This window comes from Schistocerca serialis, chromosome 4, assembly GCF_023864345.2.
Source record: "Schistocerca serialis cubense isolate TAMUIC-IGC-003099 chromosome 4, iqSchSeri2.2, whole genome shotgun sequence".
In the NCBI taxonomy this organism is placed as follows: Eukaryota; Metazoa; Arthropoda; class Insecta; order Orthoptera; family Acrididae; genus Schistocerca; species Schistocerca serialis.
The window spans coordinates 762,554,493-762,574,912 of NC_064641.1; the positions used below are offsets into that span (position 1 = coordinate 762,554,493).

General features: G+C 41.6%; 1 protein-coding gene across 1 annotated transcript; it reads right to left on the minus strand.

Annotated features, from left to right (window-relative positions):
• Positions 1 to 6,003: 6,003 nt before the first annotated feature.
• LOC126474752 (mucin-5AC-like) lies at positions 6,004 to 15,723 on the minus strand. Its single transcript, XM_050102228.1, has 4 exons — positions 14,169 to 15,723; positions 8,741 to 10,154; positions 7,168 to 7,300; positions 6,004 to 6,312 (listed from the first exon to the last, which is right to left on the minus strand). The coding sequence occupies exons 1-4, from the start codon at positions 15,721 to 15,723 to the stop codon at positions 6,004 to 6,006; spliced, it is 3,411 nt and encodes a 1,136-aa protein (XP_049958185.1).
• Between the last annotated feature and the right edge of the window lie 4,697 nt (positions 15,724 to 20,420).

Consider the following 20,420-nt stretch of genomic DNA (forward strand, 5'->3'; position numbering starts at 1 on the left):
ATGATGTGACCGAGTTTATGAATCAAACTATACAGTTATGTAGGTTAAGATATAAGGTACCACACACTGCAGAGTCATGCACCCTGGTGGGCTCTCATTTGCAAGTAACTGACGAAAAAAAATCGGAATTTTTTGTGACACTCAATACCATTAAAAAAGCTGCAGTAAGGAGTCAGGTTCGTGGTGCAATGGGTAGGATAGTAGCAACGTTTTTTTTTTTTTTAACGGTATTGCGTGTCACACAGAATTCTGAATTTTTTTTCCTCCAATTTTTAGCAAATGAAGGCCGACCAGGGTGAATGACTGCAATGTGTAATAACTGGGCTCTTAACCTGCATAACTGTACTGATTGTTTCAAAAAGTCGGTTACACCGCTGGGGACCTGTCCTTGTAAGAAATATTTTTTTTTTTTTTAAATTTCCCTCACCACTGCCATCTAGCAATTTTTTGGCACTGTGTTTCGCTGAAAAATATCTCCCACCAACACAATCGTGCATTTTTTAAATTTACTGGCATCACCATCTTGGATACTTTCACGCTAGTTCCATCTCTAATTTTTTAATTTCTCGCCATCTGCTATCTTTAATTTTTTTTTAACTTTCGTGCCATCAGCCATATTTCAACTCTAAATTTCCCACCATCCACAATATTTACTTTTAAATTTCCAGCCAGCCTCAATCCTGATGACGCAACACGTTCACGGTTATTGTTGATGTCATTTCCAGGTATGATAAATGTTACAGAAAGCAGTAGGTGCTTTTTCAAGAATATGCAATGAAATATCATCGATGAAACTTTGCCCTTACCTGTTCCAGATGTTGACAATGTCGTTTATATGTCTTCATTGTTGGTGGAAACATCGCAATATAAAGTCGAATAAATTGTGGACAACGTGTATCGCGAGTTCCTTCTTCTTCTTATTTTAAACTTTGTTCCTGCCATTGTTGCACATGAGACTCTTACCACACAAGGGATCAATACATCACGCACAGCTACAGCTTAACGAGTTTAGTTAATCCGCCAAATCCGATCTTTTAAAAAATTGAATACCTTCAGGCTTCTATTTACCTAACACATGAGTTAATTAGTTGAATAGCTGACGTTAAAAATGTAAAACCTTTTTGGCAGAAGATTCAAACCTCTAATTACTATGATTTTGTTAGTTTTGCACATGTAAGTTTTTCCACTTCCTGGTGCCCTGTTTTCCCTACTTTTTTGTCGCTATATATGGTGGAGTCGTATGAGATCTAACTTCCAAAAAAATTTTTTTTTTAATTCTGTAAACTTTTATACGGCTAATATGAAAACGATTAACATTTTTTCTGAAAATGTCTCACTTAGCCTTAAGAAAAGCTAGTTTTCCACGAATTTAAATGTATTGTATGTCATACCTACTGAACTATACTTCATAAAATAATATATTTTGTAGATACATTTAGTTGCATATGTGATGTTTTCTGCAAAATGTGTTGCGATCGGAGATAGTACTAAACAGTTAATACATGGAAACGTCATTCCTTATGCTGATTTTGTACTGCATGAATAGCGAAAATGCAAGCAAAAAACTTTCTTCCATTCATTATTAATTGGAGACATAAGGGAAAAAAGTCTTTAAAAGGTTTGAAATTGTATGTATACACTACTGGCCATTAAAATTGCTGCACCAAGAAGAAATGCAGATGATAAACGGGTATCCATTGGACAAATATATTATACTAGAACTGACGTGTCATTACATTTTCACGCAATTTGGGGGCATAGATCCTGAGAAATCAGTACCCAGAACAACCACCTCTGGCCGTAATAACGGCCTTGATACCCTTGGGCATTGAGTCAAACAGAGCTTGAATGGCGTGTACAGGTACAGCTGCCCATGCAGCTTCAACACGATACCATAGTCCATCAAGACAGTGACTGGCGTATTGTGACGAGCCAGTTGCTCGGGCACCATTGAACAGACGTTTTCAATTGGTGAGAGTTCTGGAGAATGTGCTGGCCAGGGCAGCAGTCGAACATTTTCTGTATCCAGAAAGCCCCGTACAGGACCTGCAACATGCAGCCGTGCAATATCCTGCTGAAATGTAGGGTTTCGCAGGGATCGAATGAAGGGTAGATCCGCGGGTCGTAGCACATCTTAAATACAACGTCCACTGTTCAAAGTGCCCTCAATGCGAACAAGAGGTGACCGAGACGTGTAACCTATGGCACCCAATACCATCACGCCGGGTGATACGCCAGTATGGCGATGACGAATACACGCTTCCAATGTCCGTTCACCGCGATGACGCCAAACACGGATGCGACCATCATGATGCTATAAACAGAACCTGGATTCATCCGAAAAAATGACGTTTTGCCATTCGTGCACCCAGGTTCGTCGTTGAGTACACCATCGCATGCGCTCCTGTCTGTGATGCAGCGTCATGGGTAACCGCAGTCATGGTCTCCGAGCTGATAGTCCATGCTGCTGCAAACGTCGTCGAACTGTTCGTGCAGATGGTTGTTGTCTTGCAAACGTCCCCATCTGTTAACTCAGGGATCGAGACGTGGCTGCGCGAACCGTTACAGCCATGCGGATAAGATGCCTGTCATCTCGACTGCTAGTGATACGAGGCCGTTGGGATCCAGCACGGCATTCCGTATTACCCTCCTGCACCCACCGATTCCATCTTCTGCTAACAGTCATTGGATCTCGACCAACGCGAGCAGCAATGTCGCGATACGATAAATCGCAATCGCGATAGGCTACAATCCCACATTTATCAATGTCGGAAACGTGATAGTACGCATTTCTCCTTCTTACACGAGGCATTACAACAACGTTTCACCAGGCAACGCCGGCCAACTGCTGTTTGTGTATGAGAAATCGGTTGGAAACTTTCCTCATGTCAGCACGTTGTAGGTATCGCCACCAGCGCCAACCTTGTGTGAATGCTCTGAAAAGCTAATCATTTGTCTATCACAGCATCTTCTTCCTGTCGGTTAAATTTCGCGTCTGTAGCACATCATCTTTGTGGTGTAGCAATGTTAATGGCCAGTAGTGTAGTATGGTGGACGTCGCTAATTGCTCTCATTCTCAAATACTGGACGAATGTAGTCTGGTTAATTTGTGTGGTGTGAATATCCCTGCCTCAAGACATGTCCGCAGTTTCTAACTTCAATACTTCTGTTACTGTGTTAAACATACAATGTAAGATTACACTTCTGAAAGAATAGAAAATGACGGCAGTTTAAATTTTCACATTCGGTCAATAATTATACGAAAAACCGAAATCAAAATTTTGTCCACCTGGTAGACATCATGCAACAGGGACTGACTGATCACATAACCGGTTTTTCCGTTTAGTAATACAATGGGTTTGATACACTATAGTCTCTTTGCAGTTATATTGTTGTTTACCTACGGCGCTTCATTTCAGAAACAGAACTAGAATCCATGCTTCAGTTTTACATTTCAATGACTGAACGGTAATGAAGAGGACACCACTCGTGAAGAACAACCTTCGTTTTCCCTCAGAAACTAAAAACAAAAGTCAGTGTCTGATAGTACCGTGGAAGCTTCACGTTATTAAGTTGTTATGCGGTATGGGTAATGTTTGAATTTGGGCTCGTTCTCTAAGACAAATGAAGGTAGTAGGTAAACATATGTATACACTACTGGCCATTAAAATTGCTACACCACGAAGATGACGTGCTACAGAACGAAATTTAACCGACAGGAAGAAGATGCTGTGATATGCAAATGATTAGCTTTTCAGAGCATTCACGCAAGGTTGGCGCCGGTGGCGACACCTACAACGTGTTGACATGGTGAAAGTTTCCAAACGATTTCTCATACACAAACAGCAGTTGACCGGCGTTGCCTGGTGAAACGTTGTTGTGATGCCTCGTGAAAGGAGAAGAAATGCGTACCACCACGTTTCCGACTTTGATAAAGGTCGGATCGTAGCCTATCGCGATTGCGGTTTATCGTATCGCGACATTGCTGCTCGCGTTGGTCGAGATCCAATGACTGTTAGCAGAAGATGGAATCGGTGGGTGCAGGAGGGTAATACGGAATGCCGTGCTGGATCCCAACGGCCTCGTATCACTATCAGTCGAGATGACAGGCATCTTATCCGCATGGCTGTAACGGTTCGCGCAGCCACGTCTCGATCCCTGAGTTAACAGATGGGGACGTTTGCAAGATAACAAACATCTGCACGAACAGTTCGACGACGTTTGCAGCAGCATGGACCATCAGCTCGGAGACCATGGCTGCGGTTACCCTTGACACTGCATCACAGACAGGAGCGCCTGCGATTGTGTACTCAACGACGAACCGGGGTGCACGAATGGCAAAACGTCATTTTTTCGGATGAATCCAGGTTCTGTTTACAGCATCATGATGGTCGCATCCGTGTTTGGCGACATCGCGGTGAACGCACATTGGAAGCGTGTATTAGTCATCGCCATACTGGCGTATCACATGGCGAGATGGTATTGGGTGCCATTGGTTACACGTCTCGGTCACCTCTTGTTCGCATTGAGGGCACTTTGAACAGTGGACGTTACATTTCAGATGTGTTACGACCCGTGGCTCTACCCTTCATTCGATCCCTGAGAAATTCTACATTTCAGGAGGATACTGCACGACCGCATGTTGCAGGTCCCGTATGAGACTTTCTACATACAGATAATGTTCGATTGCTGCCCTGGCCAGCACATTCTCCAGATCTCTCACCAACTGAAAGCGTCTGGTCAATGGTGGACGAGCAACTGGCTCGTCACAATACGCCAGTCACTACTCTTAATGAACTGTGGTATTGTATTGAAGCTGCATGGGCAGCTGCAACGGTACAACCCATCCAAGCTCTCTTTGACTCAATACACAGGCGTATCAAGGCCCATATTACGGCCAGAGGTGGTTGTTCTGGGTACTGATTTCTCAGGACCTATGCACCCAAATTGCGTGAATATGTAATCACATGTCAGTTCTAGTATAATATATTTGTCCAATGAATACCCGTTTATCATCTGCATTTCTTCTTGGTGTAGCAATTTTAATGGCCAGCAGTGTAGTATTGGAATAGAGGAAAATCAAAGAACAGCACTGTTGTCAAATAAGTACGTACAGTCTTCATTTATTTACTGGCTACATAAACTTGTGTTCTTGCTTACAATATACTGTATTCTGTTACATGTGTATAAGTATAAGATTCTGCTCTAATAAACTTGAGCGGAAGGAAAAGTCGTTGGCCAGTAATTGAAGAATAGAAGAAGAAATCTACCTGTCGATAAAAAAGTGAGACATTTAATTTCATACGAACAGCATTTCCAGCATTTCGCGAGAGATTATATTCACTTTTAACAATTTTAAACTGTTAACACCTTAGTTATAAGCTAAGAATTGTATATTATAATCACAATGAGTAGCGCCTAGGGACGAAAGGACAGGAAGGGGGGGGGGGGGGGTTGGGAACGAGTCTTTTACCGTCATCTACTTTTTACGGCAGCTTATATATATGGTATAGACTATATACATTTAATAATCAAATAGAAACTAGTCCAGTGCATAAAATGCATATGCAGTTAATAAGGACTTAGCATAGGAATTTTCTCCGCGTGAACTAAAGCTCGATAACAGCCTCGCAAAGGGCGTACAGCCCCTCACTTTTCTGTGTGCCACAGTCCAACGGTTTTTCTGTAGCAAAGATGGATTTAGTTATTTTTTTAGATGAATTGTGGGAACTCACTACAATGAAGTACAAATCGGTTGGAAGAGAGAAAATGAAACACAGCATGGTTAGTGGGTCCCTCTTATAGGCTAACTCTTCTGGAGTATAGTTGTATCTAGTAATGTTAGGGACGGTGGCGCAAAATACTTTGTAAAAGGACATAATTTTTTAAACTATGTGGTTAAGGCAATTTGCACTGCAAGGGAAACCTAAGTGGATGTGTGTGTGAGCTCGCCACAGCAGGAGGCTCACCTGTGACAACTGGATGTGCAGACAGAAGGAGCTTTCACGAGGCTGAAGGCGTTGTGATCCTCACACGACGACGTAGTGTACGCCGCAGTGTTAAGGGTGGTGTTAGAAAGGCACAACGGGTGGAGTCTCCCGAAGATGTCTTCACCAGTCTTTTGCACGTCCGATGTTTGCTGTAGTCAGGACCACCAGTTGGCAATGGGTGGCAGACAGTTGCTGATCCAGGGCTCAATGTGGAGGATGTTCCACCGTCACCGAAAGATGCGGATTTGGTGCCACTATAGGGAGCAGTAGGACTTGGAGAAGCACCGTAAGAAATGACCTGTGTTTCATCAAACGACCCTGGCTGCAACACGTGAGTTGTAGAAGATGTTAGTTCGTCAGTTAGCGATGTTGAAAAAGTCGGTTCTGGAGATACGTATCTTGTTAGCGAGTTTGAAATAGAACTCGTCTCTATGGAAGGGAAATGAATATCATGATGTGTAGGAGCAGTTGTTTTGTCGGTTAACAGCGTTAAAAATGTCGATTTGGGAGATGAACTGGATGTGCTATGTGACGTAGGGGTGGAAGCTGTGATTGGCCTATTGATAGGTTTGAAGACGATTGTTGCTATCCACTCTTTTGAAGGTTTCGTCCACGGCCCCTGTGCATCAGTAAGAGACGTTGATTCAACTGATTCATTTGTGTCGGACGTATCCTCAGTTGTCTCTTCCGTTGTAGGAGGTTCACTGCGACTAACAGTTGCTGATGGAGTTGAAGTGGATAAGGGTGGTTTCAAATCTGTGGCTGATGTTAGCGGTGTAGAAGAAGATATTTTGTCAGTTAACGGTGTTGAAAGCGTCGATTTTGATAATGAACTGGGTTTTCCATGTGATGTGAGCGAATATGAAATAGGACTCGTCTTTGTGGAAGAGGAATCAATGGCATGATGTGTAGAAGAAGTTAATTTGTCAGTTAACAGTACGGAAAATGTTAGTTTCGAAGATGAACTGGAGGTTCCATGTGATGCTACCGAATCTGATATAGGACTTGTCTTCATGGAAGAGGAATCAACATCATAATGCGTAGATGGCGTTAATTTGTCAGTTAAAAATGTTGACGAAGTCGATTTGGGAGATGAACTGGGTATTCCATGTGATGCTACCGATTCTGAAATAGGACTTGTCTTTGTGGAAGACGAATGAAAATCATGAGAAGTTACTTTGTCAGTTAACGCTGATGGAAGCGTCGATTTTGAAAATGAACTGGATGTTCCATATGATGTTAACGAATATGAAATAGGGCTAGTCATTGTGGAAGAGGAATGAAGGTCATGTCGTGTAGGAGAAGTTATTCTGTCAGTTAACAGTGTTGAAAGCGTAGGTTTTGAAAATGAAGTTGTTGGTCTGTGTGACGTTACCGAATATGAAATAGAACTCGTCTTTGTAGAAGATGAATGAACATCATCTCGTGTAGAAGAATTTGCTTTGTCAGTTAACAGCGTTGAAAGCGTCGATGTTAAAAGTGAAGTGGGTATTCCATGTGATGCTACCGTATCTGAAATAGGACTTGTCTTTGTGGAAGAGTAATGAGCTTCATGAAGTGTAGAAGAAGTGGTTCTCTCAGGTAATGGTGTGGAAAGTGTCGATTTTGAACATGTACTGGATGTTCCATGTGATGACCGCGAATATGAAATAGGGCTAGTCTTTGTGGAAGAGGAATGAAGGTCATGACGTGTAGAAGACGTTGTTTTGTCAGTTAGTGCTGTTGAAAGCGTCGATTTTGAAAATGAAGTGGTTGGTCTACGTGATGTTCGCGAATATGAAATAGGGCTCGTCTCTGTGGAAGACGAATGAAGGTCATGTCGTGTAGAAGAAGTTGTTTTGTCAGTTAGTGCTGTTGAAAGCGTCGATTTTGAAAATGAAGTGGTTGGTCTACGTGATGTTCGCGAATATGAAATAGGGATCGTCTCTGTGGAAGAGGAATGAAGGTCATGACGTGTAGAAGACGTTGTTTTGTCTGTTAACAGGGTTGAGAGCGTCGATTTTGAAAATGAACTGGATGTTCCATGTGATGATCGCGAATATGAAATAGGCCTCGTCTGTTTGGAAGAGGAATGACGATCATGGCGCGTAGAAGAAGTTAATTTGTCAGTTGATGCTGTTGAAAGAGTCGATTTTGAAAATGATGTGGATATTCCATGTGATGCTACCGAATCTGAAATAGGAGTTGTCTTTGTGGAAGAGGAATGCAAATCATGACGTGTAGTCGAAGTTGGTTTGTAAGTTAGCTGTGTTGAGAGCGTCGATTTTGAAAATGGACTGGATGTTCCATGTGATGATCGCGAATATGAAATAGAGCTAGTCTTTGTGGAAGAGGAATCAAGGTCATATCGTGTAGAAGAAGTTGTTTTGTCAATTAACAGTGTTGAAAACGTAGACTTTGAAAATGAACTTGTAGTTCCACGTGATGTTCGCGAATATGAAATAGGGCTCGTCTTTTTGGAGGAGGAATGAAGGTCCTGTGGTGTAGAAGAAGTTAATTTGTCAGTTAAAAGTGTTGAAAGCGTAGATTTTGAAAATGAATTGGTTGGTCTATGTGATGTTAGCGAATAAGAAATAAGGCTGGTCTTTGGAGAAGACGAATGAACTTCATGATGTGTAGAAGAAGTTGTTTTATCAGTTAACAGTGTTGAAAATGTTGATTTGGGAGATGAACTGGATATTCTATGTGATGTAGGGGTGGAAGCTGTGGTTTGTCTACTGGTAGGCTTGAAGACGATAGTTGCTATCCACCCTTTTGAAGGTTTCGTCCGCAACATAATTCCATCAGTAAGTGGCTTTGACTGTTCATCTGACTCGTCTGTGTCGAACATATCTGTAGTTATCTCTACTATTGTAGGAGGTTCAATACGACTAACAGTTGCTGGTGGAGTTGATATGGATAAGGGTGGTTTCAAACGTGTGGCTGGCCTACTCGTAGGTTTGAAGATGATAGTTGCTATCCACCCTTTTGAAGGTTTCGTCCGCAACACATTTCCATCAGTAAGTGGCTTTGACTGTTCATCTGAATCGTCTGTGTCGAACATATCTGTAGTTATCTCTTCTATTGTAGGAGGTTCACTACGACTAACAGTTGCAGGTGGAGTTGATATGGATAAGGGTGGTTTCAAACGTGTGACTGGCCTACTTGTAGGTTTGAAGATGATAGTTGCTATCCACCCTTTTGAAGGTTTCGTCCGCAACACATTTCCATCAGTAAGTGGCTTTGACTGTTCATCTGAATCGTCTGTGTCGAACACATCTGTAGTTATCTCTTCTATTGTAGGAGGTTCACTACGACTAACAGTTGCTGGTGGAGTTGATATGGATAAGGGTGGTTTCAAACGTGTGGCTGGCCTACTCGTAGGTTTAAAGATGATAGTTGCTATCCACCCTTTTGAAGGATTCGTCCGCAGCACATTTCCATCAGTAAGTGGCTTTGACTGTTCATCTGAATCGTCTGTGTCGAACATATCTGTAGTTATCTCTTCTATTGTAGGAGGTTCACTACGACTAACAGGTGCTGATGGAGTTGGTGTGGATAAGGGTGGTTTCAAATGTGTGGTTGGCCTACTGGTAGGTTTTAAGACGATAGTTGCTATCCACTCTTTTGATGAAGGTTTTGTCCACTGCCCATGTGCATCACTAAGTGACATTAATTCATCTGATTCATTTGTGTCGAAAGTATCTTCAGTTGTCTTTTCTGTTGTAGGAGGTTGACTGCGGATAACAATTGTTGATGGAGTTGATGTGGGTAAGGGTGGTTTCGTAAGAGTGGTTGGCCTACTGATAGGCTTGAAGACGATAGTTGCTGCCCACCCTTTTGAAGGTTTCGTCCATAGCACATTTCTATCAGTAAGTGGTTTTAACTGTTCATCTGAATCGTCTGTGTCGAACATATCTGTGGTTATCTCTTCTATTGTAGGAGGTCCACTACGACCAACAACTGATGATAGAGTTGATGTGGATGAGGGTGGTTTCGTATGTGTGGCTGGTCTAGAGACAGGCTTGTAGACGATAGTTGCTGCCCACGCTTTTGAAGAATGTTGATGTCCATCTGTATGAGACGTTAATAGTTCATCTGCTTCTTCTATGTCCCACATATCTGTACTTGTCTCCTCAGTTGTAGGAAGAGAGTCCGTTACCTGGGTTGCAGAGCTAGCCCGATCTGCAGAAGTCAAGTCTTCATCTACGTGATAAGTTACTGCTCTTGTACTCCCAGATGTTGGTGTTGAATGTTGTGTTTCACTCGTTGACATTTCGTTCGCCAGTGTCTCAATTTTGTGTAGGGTGAAACATTCCGAAATGTTTTGTGAAAACTGTCCACTTGCACAACGATCACTCGTTATAGATAATTTAGTCAATCGATCTCGCTTTGGTACTTTGCGAAACGTTGTTTTACGTAAAACTGTTGCAGGAGTAGATCTCGTCAGTGGCAATTTCCCTCTGGGTTTCTTTTCTCTCCATTTCGTAAAAAAGCTGAATACTGGTTTTACAACATCCTTACTAGTTATTTTCCGCCTCGTCTGTGCTATGTGCTGTTTTCTTTTATACGAATGTGTCACGTTGTGAAATAATCCTGTTACTCGAGCCGTCACTTCGTCCTTGCCTTCTTGCCCATATCGCTTCTTAAACAATGTCATGTTTGGCAATACTAGAACAGGCTTGTACTTTTTGTTTCGTGTGGGCAATTCGTGAGATTTTCTCCCATGAGAGATTCCCGTTGCACTGGCGCTGGTTTGTTTCCTGTTCTTCTTGGTCACCTGTTGTTTTCTTTGATACGAATTCGTTACACGATCAAATAATCCTCCTATGCTATCCGTCATTTTGATCGCAGTTTCCTGACCGTAACGTTTTTCAAGCAAGGCCAGATTCAGCGTAGTTGTAGCAGGCACTTTTGTATTCTTTTGGCTAGACTCTTCGTGAAATTTGCTAACGTAAGATCTCCTTGTGGGAATAAATAGAGTCACTCTCTTCTCTGGAAGTTCTTTGAACACCTGATCTTCCCATTTCCACGGCATATGACTTGTTATAGCAGTTTGAAGTAATTTGTTTCCATTTGGTATCTTACTAAACTCGTTCCGATGAAAAACATTTATAGGGATAAAAGAGGCTACTGTATTTCGTGACGATATTGCCTTAAGTTTCGGTTTCTTCCTATGTATGAACGTCGGTGAAATAGGTACTGTTGAACGAATTCTGGTAAATTCCATTATCTTCGGTACCTTGATCAATTTGTTCCCATAATCACCAGTTACGGTATAAAATGAACCTGATCTCTCACTTGGTCGCTCCACGACAAGTTTATGTCCGTCCCGGATGGTAGACCACTCTGACATTGACATGGTTTTAGCAAATTTAGCAGATTTCGTTTCTTTCGGTCTTTTACGAAATCTGCTCTGGTAAGTACTTGTGACTTGACTAATGAACTCTCTCGATTTCGACTTTGTGAACAAGGTTGGATTTGGAAATTTCAGATGCAATATTCTCAAGCTGTTTTCCTGTTCTATGTCATGAATTCTGCTCTGGTAAGAAGGTGTTGTGGGTATTAACAAATGCGTTATCTTCTCGGGCCGTTTCTTTTTACGCTTCCGGATTTGCACATTAGTAAACAGTCCCGATTTCAGTACAGCAACAGTTAAATCTGTCGATTTATTTGCCCACATGTTAGGTTTTTGCCCCTTCTGTATCGAAAACCACATTGGCATTGGCTTTGTCACAGCATATCTAGAAAATTTCCTTTCTTTCAGTCTTTTACTAAATCTGCTGCGATAAGTATTTGTAATGGGATTAGTAAAATTCCTCGCTTCCGATATTTGTTGCTTTTCAGGTGTCTGCCCTCTACTTTTTGTGAACAACGTTTGCATTGTCAACATTAGAGGGAATCTACTCAATTTTTTTCGTTGCTGTGAATTGTGAAATCGGCTCTGGTAAGAAGCGATTGTGGACAAAAATAAACCCATTGCCCTTTTTGACGGCTTCTTTTTACGATCCCGATATCGCTTATTTGGAAATCCTTTCGACTTCGGCTCAGTTAGAGGTAAACTCGTTGATCTACTTTGCTCCGATGTCTTAACTAATCTGTTCTGAGAAGGGACTGCACTGGAAACAAATAAAGTCGTTGTATTTTTCAGCCAAATCTTCACCGGTTTCTTTCTTTTAACAAACTTTGTTGTATTTAACATCTCGAAAGCAAATCCAGGGAATTTATTTTTCTTTGCAATCTCGAGTAGTTTTCTATGGTAAAATCCAGCTGTGGTTCTTCCCGTTAGTTGTTCTTTTCTTGGGTTCTCCTCCTTTGTTCTGGCGAAGAATGGATATATAGGTTTCGTTGCAGTTAATATAGTTGGTTTTTCTTGCTCTAATTCCTTGGAAAATTTGCTTAGAAAGGAAGTACCAGCTATAGTTGATATGGGTAACGCCCTGAATTGTGTATCCACCTTACGTTTCAATTTGTTCATTTTTGTTAAATATGCTGAGCCTCTGTCTGACTTGCCTTGGCTGTATTCATTCTTCTGTTTCATTTGTCGCTTCTGCTGATTCAGACATAAGGTTAATGCATCCTCAGGAATCTCTTCGTCTGTCTTTTCATTTCTTGATGTATGCTCCTCCTTTGCGATTATCTTTCCATTTTTGTGTCCAGACTGAAAATTTCTCGCAATCCCGTTGCCATATACAACATTTCCAGTTTCTTCTTTCTCTTTGCCACACTTACCCTCACTCAGCTCCGAAATGGAAGGTTCGTGTTCCGGTACATTCGAATCCTTATATTTCGTGTCCGTTCCAGAAACCTTCCAGGAAAACTGCCACCGACTGTTGCGTACCTTTTTATCGTGGTCAAGATTTTCCGTTCCTCCTGACCTACGTACTTTCCCTCTTCCCGAATAGTTTAAAGAATATTTTTGTTTCTTGCCTCTCCGTATCTTCGCAAAATTAGGCAGCGTTGTAGCACTAAGATGAGTATACAGGCTGGGTTGACCCTGTAATATTCTACTGAGCTCAATTTTCGAAGTAAAATCAGTTATATTGGCACTACTTCTTTCTTGCGCTGTTAAGGTTTGCTTCCGGTTCCTGATTTTCCGTCTCTTTATAAAAATAGTTACGGCTTCTTGTTCTTGCCTTGTTTTCCTGTCAGGTTTACGACTTCCTACAGTTTCATTCATATGTGTCTCTTCTCTTGACACACCGATTGAAACATCCTTCAACACTCTGAACTTCATTCTTTTTGTAAAATTAGATATGCTTCCACTGAGTTCACTCTTTTTGAACTCTTTATTCTGATTTATCTTTCTCTGTTCCTCAGTTGTTATAGGGTATTTTTGTTTCTTCTCTTTCATTATCTTCGTAAAGCTGAAAACTAATACAGTTCCATTGGTTTGTATAATTTTGTTACTAGGCTTAAAGTTTTTTGTATTTTGAGTCTTATTTCTGTCTTCTCTTCTTCTACTTACTACAGTAGACTTCTGTTTCCTCTTCTTCACTATCTTCACAAACTTAGAAATCGTTGCTGCTTCACTATCTGATCTTACTGTGCCTTTTCTTCCTTTCTTTTCCCTACTCCCGTATTTACTCCATAACTTGGAATTACGATTGCTGTGTTTCGACTTTTCTTCGAGTTCCTCTATTTCGAAACGTTTGTTGGACTTCCGCTTTCTTCTAAGTTCAATTGTAGAAATACGCCGTCCATCGCCGTTTCCGTTTCTATCACGCTCATAGCATGGATTAGGTGCGATCCGCATTGATTCCATTTGCCGCGGGACCATTGTTGCGTTACCTACTTTCCCCTTTCGTCCTCCGCTGCTAAGTTTGCGTGAAATCGGACTGAATACCGTGATTGCCAGATCTGATTCTTCTTCGCTTTCTGGAATTCCAAAGTTCTCTATGTCTTCATCTCGTGCGTGAGGAGCCAGTGTATAATACTGCAGACGACCAGAGTACAATTCCTTTCTGGCTCTCTGGTTTGTGATCTGCGAAACGTATTGTTGTTTCGCAGTCATATGAACAACTGGCGCTGTTGGTAGTGACTCTTTAGGTACCGGTTCGTTTTCTTCATCAGGATAATTTCCTGTTGAATGGGCTGGCTTTTTCCCCCTTTCCTGCATTTCGAGACATTTATTGCTTTGCTTCGGACTGAATCTTGAGGTAAAACGTTGCTGTGGATTAATTTCTGTTATATTATTACCCCGATAGCTGAGCCTCGTCATATAGTTATTTTGTTTCCCAGTTATGTGAGGTCCTTGGGGCGTCGGCATTCTTGCGTTATCATTTGCTCTCGTATCTTCAGCTCTTTCTTCGCTGTTACTGTTTTTACTGGAACTGTTGTCCAGCGTTTCTACATCTAAATTGTTTTCGATTTCAGTTTTTTCTAAATTCTCGGTATCCTTCAGCTGGTCTCTGTCTACCAAAGTAAAATACCGCAAGCGCGTCTTTTCCATTTTTCTGTAGCGCTTGCGGCGAGGTTTTTGTTCAATACTTTGTGTGACTTGCCCTGACATACTGGGTTCATTACACTCTTCCTTTGTAGCTACGCTACTCCATTGAAAGCTAGAATGTAATTCCTTTGTGTTTTCTTGCATTGACAAGGTATTATACTCCTGTTCCTTCTTCGCCATAGCAGTAGAAAGTTTTATTCGATCAGAGTATGTTTTCCCATACTTTTCAGTACTTACAGTCACAAGATTAGAGATCTGTTGAGCTGTGGTCGTGATTGACTCTAACATTAATGAATCATCAGCTTCGGCCTGTTGTGTCTTTTCGACGCTGTTCTCGCTTTGGTTGCTGCATGTCGTCTTGATACCGTATTCATGTGAAATCAGACTAATTTTTTCTTCATGTTCTGGTGTTTTGAAATTCTTATCACAGATTTCATTCCCTCCGTTTCCAAATGTAAATGACTCTAGTGAATTCGTTCGCACCTCTTCATGGATTGATTGTGGTGCAGGGGAGGGTTTACGTTTCGTGACTGTAATGCCTTGTTTTGACGTTACTGGACCCAGAAGCTTCCTCTTTATTACTCTTGCTGTACTTCCTGCGTTGTAATTAGTCGTAGGTGAATGATGATTGAATTTCTGTACAGTGCGATGTAATGTCTCTTCATCCTTCCGCAATTCTGAGTCCTTGTTATATGTGTGCTTCGTTATATATTCCAACGTAGTAGACTCCGTGTCTAGAATGTGTTCGTAGTTCGTAGGAGATCCATAAGAGTACTGATGTTCGGTAGTCTGATCTATTTTCGTCGGATCTTCAAGCTGAACTACTATCGATTCCTCTCCGAGAGTTTCTTGTTGTCGACTTTTGCCGTATCCTAAGGCGAATGAGCCGATGTATCTTGATAATCTACCTTGTGTTGTTGAATAAATATGCATGTGCACTTCTTCTTGCTCTTTACTGGAGTAGGACGTGGAGATACGTTGTCCTTTTATAGTAGTTTTCTCTTCCGTACCTGCAGGTGCGGTATGTGTATATCTCTCTTCCTGAGTGGGACGTTCAGACGAGTAGATGGCATTCACTGGAACTGTATTTAGATTCTTCGTCTCTATGTTAGGCGGGACAGTCTCAAACTTAGCTGAATCGAGGCTGAGCTGTGCAGTAACAGGATAGAGATTATGTCTCATACTATTAGCTTCATGTTCTACATCGCTCTCTTTTTCCCCTTCTCGAACACCTGAAGAACTGTAACAGTTGATACAATTCTTTTTGTAATTATCCCCATTGATGCTTCCTGCATCATTCTCCATAGTAAGCACGGTTGATAATTTCGGTGTGTAGTAAGGTGGTAGACTACTTACTCCATATCTTTCAGCATGACCTGTATGCTTCCAACTTCTGTACAAGACCTAAAAGAATAGTAGAGTTAGGTTAGATTCGGTTTCCGAGTTCATTCTGTGAGAAGACTAATAATAATTAATCGTAGCACTGACTAACCATATTGTGTGTTTCTTTTCGAGAAGTTACGGATGAGAAGCGGTTAAGTCGACCTTTTCCATACAATCAAATATCCCCACACTAAGTAAATACCTACTGTAACATGTATGTCAGAATGAATGTAATGATAAAATATGATGGCAGCTATGTTAGGTGTAGGAGAGGGCCTTATACTACTAATCTTGACAGGATAAATAAATAAATATGCAAATAAGTATTTAAAAACAATGAATCACCAGTCTACATTTCTGTTAGTGAATGAATACAGAGAAACTGTAACAACTTAATCTAACAACAGACTTAAATAATCTGTAGTATAGAACTTTTACAAAAAGTGGGACGTAACTGTGCTTGAGAGTCTAATCCAAACCATAGTTATTCAGAAAAACCGGACAAGTCCGGATAGAATTCACGCTGTGAGGGTTTTGTACAAACTTAAGTATGTATATAGATAGTTGAGCTGTAGGTTTTGATGACTCAGTTTTCGCTTATCAGTATGCTTGACGTAAATGGCAGAATGTTTTGATTGCATTGATTAAGAAGTTCAAAATTTTTTCACCGCCAAGGGCTCGCAGAACTTAATATTTGACACAAATTCAACTTGATACCTCCACCCCTCCCTGAGAAAAATTGGTTTTGTGGACAGACAGACATACGGACAGCAAATTAAAAAAAATGTTTTTATGTGGTATTATTATAAATTAACGAATTTCGTATTTTTTTCATTTACTTGCACAGCGAAACCTTGCTTCTTGCCAAATTTCACGGTCCTAGGTCAACTCGATGTACCCTACAGTTTCGATGACTGAGTTTGCGTGTATCAAAATGTCTGACATGAATGGCCGTATCTTCTGATTGCATCGACTATTACACAAATTTCATTTTGACACCTCTACCCGTGATGGAGAAAAAGGGGCCTTTACAGACGAATATTAGGCGCGCAGTCCGGAACCGCGCGACTGCTACGGTCGCAGGTTCGAATCCTGCCTCGGGCATGGATGTATGTGGTGTCCTTAGGTTAGTTAGGTTTAAGTAGTTCTAAGTTCTAGGGGACTGATGACCACAGCTGTTAAGTCCCATAGTGCTCAGAGCCATTTGAACCATTTTGAACAGACGAATAACAAAGTGATCCTATAAGAGTTTACCGATTAAGGTACGGAATCCTAAAACAGATATCACTTGTTTCATTTGTGATTACTCATTAGATATGTAATGAAAACAGTAGTATCCTCATAATTAAGTAGAAGAGTCTAGCAAGATTTCAACAGAATCACACAAGTTCTGCTTTTGCTTTTAAATCTGGAGAAGTTATATTTCATTCAGAAACACATGCAGTGCGTTGTCTGTAGCATATACGGTACTTGTAAAAACTATGACACAGTGTAAGGCACCCATTTCAGTCTCAGTTGTGGCATGTAAGTAAACAACGAGTCAAGAGCCAAAAAAGGAAATTTTGGAAATTTGTTGTAAGTTCCTATGGGACCAAAGTGCTGAGGTCATCGGTCCTTAGGCTTACACACTACTTAATCTAAGTTAAACGAACTTACGCTAAGGACAACACACACACCAATGCCCGAGGGAGGACTCGAACCTCCGACGTGAGCAGCCGCGTGAATCGTGGCAAGGCGCCCTCGACCGCACGGCTACCCAGCGGCTAAAAAGAAGGAAAACTTCAGTTACTGGTGAAATTTCCCTGTAAATGTCGTGGCCAATGACATATATTCTGACACAAGCACCAGACTAGCGGGAGAAAGTGGTTACAGCTGACTAGAAGATAGCATTCGTGTCTAAGACCAACATCGATGTTCAAATAGTGTTACTTACATGCCACAACTGAGACTGAAATGGGTGCCTTACACTGTGTCATAGTTTTTACAAGTACTATATATGCTACAGACAATGCACTGCATCTGGTTCTGAATGAAATATAACTTCTCCAACTCACTGTTAGTGTCTTAGTGAGCAGTTGTGTGAATTGCCGACAAGTGAAGTAGCCCTGTGGTTTATTTGCAGCAATAGGGCATTGCTGTAGTAATTATTACATGTAAATAATACACAATGTCACGAAACTGAAAGGAAAACTGCACCAAAACGGAGGACGAGAGGTGTAGCGATTGAAGTGAAAGGAATAAACTAGGCCGAGAAGAAAAAGAATATACTCGGAAAGACAATATTGTGGTTTCAGCTAAGGAGGCTACCAATCCCAGGTAGACCTTAACTGCCATGTTGACATTTATTATAGGGCTTGGAATCAACGTAAATAATTTTAAAATATTTTAATTAGTTTAATTTATTATTGAAACAAATTTCGTATCGACAACAATCATTGTTCTGATTATGAGGTTATAGTTAAGTACTTGCACCGAATCATTTACTTACTTAATAGAAAATGGCTGCCTTACGAAAAAAGAATACAAGTTTTAGGTGAGCGGACACTCTTTTATGTCTTGCGATCGTGATTTTGCTCATATTGAGAGACAAAAGAGGCTAACTGTGTGAGAATTTCCGAAATATTTTGTTAGCCTTATCACTGTACCTACGCACACAATATCATACGCAGTGACTGTTACGCAAGAAAGAGATTTTTACGACTTTATGTCAGTCTCTGAAAAAATATGAATTTCACCAATGTGCATATTTCAAAAGCACAGTGGATCAGACTGCATAACAGCTAGGAGTACTGCAGGCTCGATCAACTGTCAATGCAACTGAAGATTCCAAGGAACGTTATATCTTGAAGAGGAACGTGAAACCTTCTGATGTTCAGCACGTGCACTTGGAAACACTACACTGTGGACCTAGGTTGTTTGAAGAAAAGAGAATTGATTTAGCCAAAAATTATTCCATTTGTAAAATGAGTGAAAATGGGTATAATGGCACTTACGTCGTTATTTATGTTAAAACCATTGCATACGCAAAGTTTCATTTTTAAAATCATTTTGTTCTTAATCCTACTGACGTAGAATGAAAACATACATATAACATGAAACCTGTATACTTTTTGCGTTTGTGTCGCGATCCCCAAATTTTATAATGCTTTACTCTAGCTGGAATACACATTTGGCTGACTATCTCTAAATCAGATTTTTGGCGTTTGACCCAGTATTTACTTACATGTCACAATTAACCTCTAATTTTAAGTTGATGCTAAGAAAATAATACATATCTTTGAATATTAAATACACATATCAAAAAAAGTTTTCGTCACCCCGGTTGCGAGAGTTCCGGGACCTGTACAGAAAATTGGAATAGAGATCAACACAAACATCACTCCCGCCCTTTTTATTGCTCATGAAAACTACACATTGCATGTTGTACCACCATACCGCGAGACCTTCAGAGATGGTGGTCCAGATTCCTGTGCATATCAGTACCTCTAATACCCAGTAGCACGTCCTCTTGCATTGATGCATGCTTGAATTCGTCGTGCCATACAATCCACCAGTTCACCAAGGTGCTGTTGGTCCAGATTGCCCCACACCTCAACGGCGATTCGGCGTAGATCCCTCAGAGTGGTTTGTGGGCCACGTCGTCCATAAACAGCCCTTTTCGATCTATCCAAGGCACGTTCGATTGGGTTCATGCCCGGAGAGCATGTTTGCCACTCTAGTCGAGCGATGTCGTTATCCTGAAGCAAGTCATTCACAAGACGTGCATGATGGGGGCACGAACTGTCGTCCACGAAGATGAATGCCTCGGCAATATGCTGCCGTTATGGCTGCACTTTCGGTTGGAGGTGGCATTCATGTATCGTACAGCCGTTACGGCGCCTTCCATGACCACCAACGGCATACGTCGGCCCCACATAATGCCACCCCAAAACAGCAGGGAACTTCTTCCTTGCAGCACTCGCTGGATAGTGTGTCTAAGGCGTTCAGCCTGACTGGGTTGCCTCCAAACACGTATCCGACGATTGTCTGGTTGAAGGCATATGCAATACTCACCGGTGAAGAGAACGTGATGCCAATCCTGAGCGGTCCATTTGGCATGTTGCTGGGCCCATCTGTACGGCCCTGTATGGTGTCGTGGTTGCAAAGAAGGACCTCGCCATGGACGTCGGGAGTGTAGTTGGCCATCATGCAGCCCATTGCGCAGAGTTTGAGTCGTAAGACGACAGCCTGTGGCTGCACGAAAAGCATTATTCAACATGGTGGCGTTGCTGTCACGGTTCCTCCTAGCCATAATGCGTACCACTCTAGTAATAGCCCTTGGGCGGCCTGAGCGAGGCATGTCATCAACAGTTCCTGTCTCTCTGTATCTCCTCCATGTTCGGACGACATCGCTTTGGTTCACTCCGAGACGTCTGGACACTTCCCCTGTTGAGAGCCCTTCATGGCGCATAGTAACAATACGGACTCGATCGAACAGTGGTATTGACCGTCTAGGCGTGGTTGAACTGCAGACAACACGAGCCGTGTACCTCCTTCCTGGTGGAATGACTGGAACTGATCGGCTGTCGGACCCCCTCTGTCTAATAGGCGCTGCTCATGCATGGTTGTTTACATCTTTA